At 48.8% G+C, this 9,326-nt stretch overlaps 1 protein-coding gene across 1 annotated transcript in view; it reads right to left on the minus strand.

Annotated features, from left to right (window-relative positions):
- Positions 1-4,705: 4,705 nt before the first annotated feature.
- Positions 4,706-9,326, minus strand: part of TCF23 (transcription factor 23) — a 6,404-nt gene continuing 1,783 nt past the window's right edge. Inside the window, exon 3 of the mRNA XM_081797043.1 lies at positions 4,706-8,267. Coding sequence (XP_081653169.1) covers positions 8,088-8,267 — 180 coding nt within the window. The 3' untranslated portion in view covers positions 4,706-8,087. The remainder of the gene's footprint in view (positions 8,268-9,326) is intronic.

Genomic DNA, 9,326 nt, shown 5'->3' on the forward strand with positions numbered 1-9,326 from the left:
TGACCACTGGGATATCCTCCTTAGAACGGTTCCTCATTTGGATGCCTGGCTGGCTCAGTCGGTGGAGCATGCGACTCTTGATCTTGGAGTTGTGAGTTCAGGCCCTACATTGTGTGTAGAGATTACTTAAAAATTTTAAAAGAAAAAAGGTTCCTCATTAAGTCTGTAGCCCATTTACAGTTGGATGGTCAGTCTTTTTCTTATTGCTTGGTGGGGTTTTTTAATATATTCTTGATATAAGCCCTTCCGATTATATGCATCCCAAATATCTTCTCCCAGCCTGTGAATTTGTCTTTTTCACTCTCTCCGTTGGTGCCTTTTGATGAATAGAAGTTCTTAATTTTATATAGTACAACTTATCAGATTTTTTCCTTTAGAGTTTGTGCTATATTTTCTTTAAGCAGTATTTCCTTATTTCAGATTCATGAATATATTCTCCTATATTCTTCTTTTTCTATTTTCCATCTCTTTTCTTTGTCCATAGGTACTGAATTCTGAGTCATTTCTTCAGATCTATTTTCCAATTTACTTGTTTTCAGCAGTTTCTAATCATCTGCTGGGTTCCTAATTAAAATATTATATTTTTAATTTCTAGAAATTATTATTTTTCCCCAATTTTGCCTGCTCATTTTTAGCCTCTTGTTCCTGCATTGTCTTTTCAAAATCCTTGTTATTTCTTTAAACATCTGAAACATGTTTAATGCGTATCACGTACCTAAACGTTACTGTATCTGCAGTCATTGCCAGTGTGATTTTACAGTTCAGTGTTTCTGCTATCGTTTGTTTATGCTGGCTTATGTTTCCTTCAGATTTTTATAACTGTTTGCTCTGAGCTCAAGTTTGTTACAATTTTATTCATGGGAATCCTTCAAAGCTTAGATTTAAAGTATATTCTCCCAGAGAGGAATTGTACTTGCTTGTGCCTAGAAACACTACTAAATTGAGACCAATCGAAATTTTGGGCTTTTTTGGCTTTTTTGGCCCGCAAAGGTTGAGGGCTTAGAAATCTTTGGGGAACTCCCCCCACCCCACCCCAGCCAAGGTCTATTTTATAGCAAGTGTTGCCAACTCTCTTTCCCGCAATGAGGGTATTGCCTTTTGGTGACCCCAGCTTTATGACAGGGTCTCTGACTCATCTTCCCATTTTGTATGGGTCCCAGGCTTTGTCTCTTGCACCCAAATTTGGCCTATTAAAACCCTGGCCTGGGGCACCAACAATCTGCAGATACTATCAAGGCAACTGGCCTCAGTGCTGGCTTACCATTTTTGGTTTTATGGTTTCTTATTCCTTCTCTTATTCCTTTCCCCTACTTTTCTGCCGGCCCAACAGTGCATTTAAAAATATGGTTTTTGGGGGGCGCGTGGGTGGCTCAGTGGGTTAAGCATCTGCCTTAGGTCATGATCCCGGGGTCCTGGGATCGAGCTCAGGTCATGATCCCGGGGTCCTGGGATCGAGCCCCGCATCGGGCTCCCTGCTCCACAGGAAGCCTGCTTGTCCCTCTCCCACTCCCCCTGCTTGTGTTCCTTCTCTCGCTGCCTCTCTCTCTCTCTGTCAAATAAATAAATAAATAGAATCTTTAAAAATATTTTTTAAAGATTTTATTTATTTATCTGGGGGGGAGGAGCAGAGGGGAAGGGAGAGAATCTCAAGCTGACTCCCGCTGAGCACGGAGCTCAGTCCCACAACCCCGAGATCATGAACTGAGCCAAAACCAAGAGTCGGATGCTTAACCGACTGAGCCACCCAGGCGACCCTAAAAATATGTTTTTAATATTTTATCCATCATTTTGAGTGTTCTGTACCAGGAGGATTTCCCTGCATATCTAGCCCACCATATTGTCAGAAATAGAAATCCAACGATTTTTCTTAGAAAACATGTCACTCATGCAGGAGTCCTACAAGGCAGGTAATTTCTACTTCAGCGTCAAGTATGTTTTACAAACCCAAGATTTCTCCTTCCTGATCTGTTTCTTCATGTTTGTTTAGAATGTCTCCGGAGAAACAGAGCTGCATAGTTGCCATAACTAAGCACAGATTGAATGAAAACCCTGTGAGAATAGCTATTATTGGACTAGATAATGAGATGATCATCCAGGACCACATCAAGTTGGGATAAAATAAAGACTATGGGAGAACTGATCAATTCCTTTAGATACCCTTCTGTCAAGATCAGAGTCACTTTCCTCCACAATTTTGCAATTTGGGAGGAGGTATTTCAAAATAACTGATTTCCCTGGCTTGGGATGTAGATTTAAGAGAAGATTCTGGTGGGGCGCCTGGGTGGCTCAGTCGTTAAGCGTCTGCCTTCGGCTCGGGTCATGATCCCAGAGTCCTGGGATCGAGCCCCGCATCGGGCTCCCTGCTCAGCGGGAGGCCTGCTTCTCCCTCTCCCACTCCCCCTGCTTGTGTTCCCTCTCTCGTTGTCTCTCTCTCTATCAAATAAATAAATAAAATCTTTAAAAAAAAAAAAAGAGAGAAGATTCTGGTAAAGCCAGAGGAGATATTTCAACATAGATGCTTTGCCAATTTAGGGCTTTGTGGGAGGCTTCTTGACAGTTCTACTTCTGACCTTGTACAAAGTCATCCTTGTAATATGGTGATGAAAAAAAAAATCCTCCAGTGAAGGGAGTGGAGCAGAAAGCCCCACCAATCTCTTTGTCATCTTGAGCTGAAAAGAACACTTTTCTTCTTAAAAGGGCTTTAGGAGGATGGACATAAAATGATTGACATAGGATTTGTACTGTTTGGGGGAGGCTGAGGAAGGCTCTGGCTTCTTTTGATATGCGTGAGACCAGCCCCTTTCCGTCCTAGGTCTTAAATAAGCAAGGCATTAATAACACACCCACTACTTCACTGACAGTGTTTCTAACAGCTGGTTTCTTGGAGCGATTTGCAATATCAAGATCTCTTCTACAGAGTGACACTGCCTTTCAAAAAGGGCTATCCAGTTGTTCTTCTTCCTCCACTCTCCCTGTAGCTCACACAGAACAAGAATCCCATGAAAATCTATTAACCCGGTGTCCTGTACTCAGCCTGGGATTTCAAATACAGCCTAGGATTTCATAATTTTTTAGTAACACCATTTCCCCCCATGTAGAGTTCCACCTATCTTTCTTTCTTTCTTTTTTTAAGATTTTATTTATTTATTTATTTATTTGGAGCCCACACACAGGCATGAGCACTCACGAGGGGAGGGGCACTGTAAGTGGAATGCAGAGCCTGAGGGGCTCAAGGTGGAACTAGATCGCATGATCTGAGATCCTGACCTGATCTATAACCAAGAGTCCATGGCTTATGAGACTGAGCCACCCAGCCTCCCCTAGAATTACACTTTTTTTTTTAAGATTTATTTATTTATTTCAGAGACAGAGAGAGAAGAAAGCACAAGCATGAGTAGGGGTGAGGGGCAGAGGGAGAAGCCGACTCCCCACTGAGCAGGGAGCCCGATGATGCAGGGGCTCCGATCCCTGGACTCCGGGATCATGACCTGAGCCAAAGGCAGACGCTTAACCTTAACCGACTGAGCCACCCAGGCGCCCTCAATGGCATATTTTTATGACAAAGCTGCCAAAAGCAAGAAAGAAAAAGGTCTGTCCTGGCCTGCCTTTCTGTCCAGGGAAATAATGGTGGTGGTGCGTTGTTGCCAAGATAGATGAGCCTTGTGAAAGAGAGTCTCAATTCCTTGGCCAGTTGGTGGGGTAGTGTAACTGCGTTAGGGAGGCACGTTCACCCAGCCTGGCCTGTGCAGGAGGAGTTTTGCTGATTGGCACATCCCCCATCTGGCGGCCCTCCCAGCACCCGGGCCCATGGCTACTGGCGATGAGATGGAGCCCTCCCCAGCAGGCTTGGCACATGGCCACACTTCAGCGGTGACAGCTGAGCTTTGCTTCAACTTCTGGTTTGTGCTTCTGCACTTCTTCTCAGAGCGCATCAGACCTTGGTACCTTGATGGTCTTCTGTTCACCGGACATGGGCTCCCTCCTCATGCGCTCTTTAAAATTCGCACCTTTATAGAGAGTGTACCTGTATGTGCACCAGGAGCTCTAGGGGCTCTGCCGCCCAGCCTGCAGTTAGCTGTGGTTTCTGGGATGTGGGACATGGAATCTATTTTCATCCAACTTGGCCCCAACCCAGAGGTTCCAGCCCACTGAAGCCGGAGGTAACTGATGTGATTTAGGCCTGATTTACTGAGCTTGTTTTTCTCCTTCCAGCATCCTCAATGTGGAGGACTGTGCTTGTTCTGATTTCTGGACCATAATTTTTTGTAAGTTTTTTCTGGTTAAAAAAAACCTCAGTCGTCTTTGCCCCTGCGTTACTTCCCGGTTTATTCAGTACACGATCAGCTTCTTCAGCTGTCTTCTGTAGCTGACACGTAATGCTGCAGCTCGTGCCCTAGGTGGCTGAGGTGGGCCCTTGCCCTTTGCTTGCTTCTCGACAGCTGACATCTTGCTGTTATTTAAAAATTACATTAATTAGGGGCACCTGGGTGTCTCAGTCAGTTGAGCGACTGACTCTTGGTTTCAGCTCGGGTCGTGATCTCAGGGTTGTGGGGGATCTGTGTGTAGTTGGACTCTGCGCTCAGCGGGAGTCTTCTTCTTTCTTTCTCCCTCCCCCTCTGCCACCCCATGTGTGTGCGTGCTCTCTCTCTCTCAAATAAATAAAGAAAAAAAATCTTCAAAAAATTACATTAATGAGCCCACTATATGTGACTATATATAACATTTTTATGAAAAATAATTATTTTCCATGTTGGAAAATATTTAGTGGGAAGAGTGGCATTGTTTTACATTTTTGCAAATACCTTTAATGTCTGTTGCAATAGATAGCTGGATTCTCCTATCTGCTTCTACATCCCATCTGTTGCGATATCACATATTGTGTGGTTTCTGGAAAATTCCATGATGCGTGAGAGAAGTGTGAGAAAAGGCAAATAGCATCTTGTATTATGAAAATAGTTTGGGCCACGTAGAAGGGGCCTCAGGGACGCCCCCAGAGTCCCCAGACCACACTTTGAATACCTGTGATCTAGAGTGAAGGGCGGTATATCTTTTCTTGGAGGGCCATATTGTAAATATTTTAGGCTTAATCTGTCGTAGCTATTCAACTCTGCTGTGGTATCAGGAAAGCAGCTATAGGTAACATGTAAACAAATGGGTATGACCATAACCCACAAAAACTTATTTACAAAAACCTGCAGGGGGTGGGAGGAGGTGGGCTGGATTTGGCCAGTGAGCCAGCTCCTGGTCTACAGCACCAAGCTTGCAGGGGCCCTGGGTTTGGGGCTTGTGCCACAAAAGGGGGAGGACAGTGCCATCTGATTCGTCCTAGCCAGGCCCCTTCCAGAGGAAGAGAAAAGGAATTTCTCAGAGAAGACTAGATCTTGTATTTTAATTACCCTAGTTCCCAACTGGTAAAATCCACAGTCTCCACCTTCTACTTAGACATCCCTCGGCCAGCTCTGCTTCTCCCATGGCCCAAGCTTCTGCCCTGCAACTCTGCTGCTCATCGGGAAGCAGATGCACATCCAACTCTGGGGAAGCTGTGCTGGCCATCTCTGCCTGTCCTGCCACCTCGGGTCATGGGCACCCGGGCAGGCAGTACAAGCTAGCCAAGTGGGCCAGCCATCCCCCTGACTCCTGAGTTAGGCCACCTTAGTGGCATTTTGTCATCTGTACTTCTGTTTCCTTTTGGAGCCTCTTGCCCACACACCCCTGTTCCCAGGGGGACCAAAGCTGTCTTTGGACTTGAGTCTTAACCTGCCTTTTACCACTCTTGCCTATCCCATGCCCCTAGACCTGGTGGGAATAAAAAGTCTTCAGTGAGCCGGTGTTTTTATTCCTCTGCTGCAGAGGCAAAGAACTCCTGGTTCTGGTTCCTTTGTGGATCCAAGTCTCTGACCTGACATTTCCTCCGGTCATTCCCATTCGTCCTCTGGTCCTTCCCTTGACTCTGCCTCCTCCGCAGCCCCTTGGCAACCTGACCTGTGCTGGCTGCTCTCCAGCTGGAGGACATGGCCTCTGGACCCCAGACTGGCCTGGGCACGAAGGAAAACAGGAGCCTGGGGCAGCCTAAGAAACTTGTATTGAATGCACTTCCCCTTCCTCAACGGTCCACCAGCTTCATCTTCCTTTGCTGTCCTGGTCTTCTCTACCAGGGTAATGCAGTCACCCCAGGGGGGCCTGATACTACTGGGCAAAAGCTGGAGTCTGAGCAGGGTCGGGTGGGGCAGGCCCCAAACTAGTCTCCTTAGCTATCAGAAGGGGACCCCCCAGTGTATGCCCCAAACCAGCTTGCCCAGTTTCATTCCCCAGAAAAAGATTGTGTGCCACCAGCTTGGGAAGAGATTCATCTGTTCCTCTGCCTACCACTTTCAAACTCAACCAGGAAGTTATTGCTATTTGGCTTTAAAAATAGAACATTCAAGCTGGACTTTTATGGTCTTGTGAGGAACACTGTGCTCATGCCCACCCACACCTGGTCTCTGCCCCTGCCTGGCCTCATCCAGCTGCTCAGGAGCCGTTCTCAGTGGGTCCCTCAGTGGAGACTTGGTAGATTTATGAGTTCGGCCTTGGCTGAGACCTTCTCCCCATGGCTCCCAGCCACTGTTCAGCTGCTCTCCCACATCCCAGGCAGCCCGCGGCTGGGACGTTCTGTGTCTTTTTCTGCCTCCACCCCAACCTGCTGAGTCACCCCTCAGCCCCTTTCCCCTGCTGCCCTGTCCAGCCCTGTGGAGGAGCAGTGGCTCGTCATGCCAGAGCCTCATTTAGTCTCACAATGGCAATGGTGGCTCTAAGGCTACCCGTGTTGGGACTCGAGTCAGCCTGGTCCATCCCCTCCCGCTCTGAGGTCCTGATCTTTAACAAAAAGCTGGTTCCTTCTCTGTCTGGACTTCAGGTGCCTTTGGGTTTGAAGCTGTCCCTGATCTGAAAAGTTACTTTTAGTATGTGTAGACTCTAGGATTGGTCCTCAAATGATTTCTTCAGAGCCAGAGAGAAATTCCACTAAAGCTCTCAGAGATCTCCGGCACCCCGTGGCAAGACTTAAGGAGTGCCTGGGAGGGCAGTGCCTGTGGGGAGAAGCTGCCCCTGGAGAGCTCATTTGTAGACAGATTGTAGAAGTAACTCCAGAGCCAGTGAGGCCTTGGGCCAAAATCATATAAGGAACCCAGTGAACACAGGCCTATCTTGTTTTTCCTGGAGGTTAGGTTTCTAACATAATGGAAAGAGAAGACTAATTATCATCCCCTGGAAAAGGTAAGTGTTCCCCTTCAAAGGTCCTTCAAGGAGGTAATCAGGCCCATCAATATCCTTCAGATTCAAGGCCTTCAGGTGCTGTCTGCTTCAGTTCCAGTAGGCCTGCCTCTGGGATAAGATCATGTCAAACTAGGCAGCTGGGACCATCGAAAAGTTTCTCTGGAAACTGGAATGCAAGCAACGCAAGCTTTCTGGCTTAACCCATAAATCTAAGTCATTATCAAGAAAAGAGTGGAAGGGCGCAGGGCCCAGAGAGGGAGGAAGTGTAGTGATGAGGGGCAGCTGGAGAGACCACAGTGCAGACAAGACTCCTAAATTCCCCCCTGCCTCTTGGACATCAGGTAATGTCTTGTGGAGCAATAACAAGCAGGCTCCCTTCTTCAGTTTCCATCTGCCTACGTGACCCTGGCCCAGTTCTGTTCACACTCACAGCTGCCCAGAGCCTGTCCGGCCCTTGGCTTTCCCATCAGCACCTGCAGCTGCTGCCCTCCTAGGCCTCCACCTCTGCACCTGCATGTCCGGAGGGTTTGTGGGAAGCTTAGGGGAGAAAGCAGGGGCGGTGCCCTAACTCAACGTCCAACCCAACCAAACCCTGTCCTCTCCCACTTCCCTTGCAGCTACCACAACACCTGCCTCCCCCAGTGCTCCTGAGTACCCTCCCATTGCCGAAGGGCCCACTGCTTCGCCTGGTCTGCGTGCTGGAACCTGGGAGCTGAACCTGAGTCTGTGCAATCTGAGGGCTGAGAGTCAGAGGGAAGACAGGCAGGGCTGGTAGAGAATCTAGGTTCCTAAGCTCGAGTCGTAGTCTAGGAGAAAGAGGCAAGTGGTGATGCTCATTTGTCACCGAGAGCTGGTGAGCGTGGCCTCGTGGGAAAGAGAGCGTCTGCCTCTTCAGAGACTTGGGCTCTGGCCTCTGCCTCCGTTGTTCTTTGGCTTGAGGTGGTAGCTGTGGTGGGCTCAAGGCCAGAGCCCCCCAGGCCTCCAGCATAGAGACGAGATCGCATGGGCCACTTCTGCAAGACACGGGGATGGGAAGTGAGTAATGCTCACTATTGCAGCCCCTCGTAGTCCTTGGCACCCCAAACTTGGCCTTCCCTAGCCCCCCTCCCTGAGACCCTCTCCCACCATGACTGCCCTGATCACAGTGGTCTCGGGCTCACCACCACTTACGGCCCCCTGCCTTCTCCTGACCCCCTGAGCCTGGCAGAGAGGCTCATGAGGAGCTGTCTGAGAAGAGGAAGGTCCTGAAAGGAGCCCCCCGATGGTGGGGAGGGAGGAGCATGGCAGAGCTGGCAGCAGCCAGGGGCTGGGCAGCGGGGAGGGCAGCAGAGCCGGGGCAAGGAGAGGGTCCTCCTGATACTGAACAGCCGTGACCTCTTCTCTTGCTCAGCCCCCAACCCAGGTACCCCTGGCCACACTTAGTGCTGCCCGTCCGTCTAAGCTGGGGACCTCCTTGCGCATCCTTCCAGCAGGAGCATGGACAACCCCAGAAAACCCCAGTTGACTCTGCTCTGAGGGCTGCCCTCCTCTTGGCAGCCCTCTATGGGGTGGGGGCGCCAAAGGGGCACTGCTCCCTGCTAACTATCCCATCCCACCACGCTGCCTGAGTTCTAGACAGAACCGGCTCTCATCTCTTCTTTCTTCAGCATATTTATCCATCACCTCCTACATGCAAGGGCCTGACTTGGGTCGTCGCTTTACAGGTAAGGAAACGACTCTGCCACTGTCAGCATTTCAGAGTCGCCCCCATTTAGTCTCAAGTTCTTACATTTTAGCTATATTTGCATGAGAGAAAAGAAATCTCAAGTTTCAAGACATTTCAGAACTGTGATGTTTAGGGGATAGAGAGGGTGAACGTATCCTCCATAAAAACAAGGCTGAGCCCTTTCTAGTGCTGTCTAGCCTCAGAGGGCAGAGATGACCCATCCTTTATAACAGCTCACTCTGCAACCAGCAGCTTACAGCACCCTTGGCCTGCTTGATGGCTATGAGCATGGGCTCTGAGGTCAGACACCCTTGGGTTCAAACTGCATTGAGCCACTTAATCTCCCCAAGATTCGATTTCCTCATCT

This window comes from Leptonychotes weddellii, chromosome 10, assembly GCF_054177405.1.
Source record: "Leptonychotes weddellii isolate Sample4059 chromosome 10, ASM5417740v2, whole genome shotgun sequence".
Classification (NCBI taxonomy): Eukaryota; Metazoa; Chordata; class Mammalia; order Carnivora; family Phocidae; genus Leptonychotes; species Leptonychotes weddellii.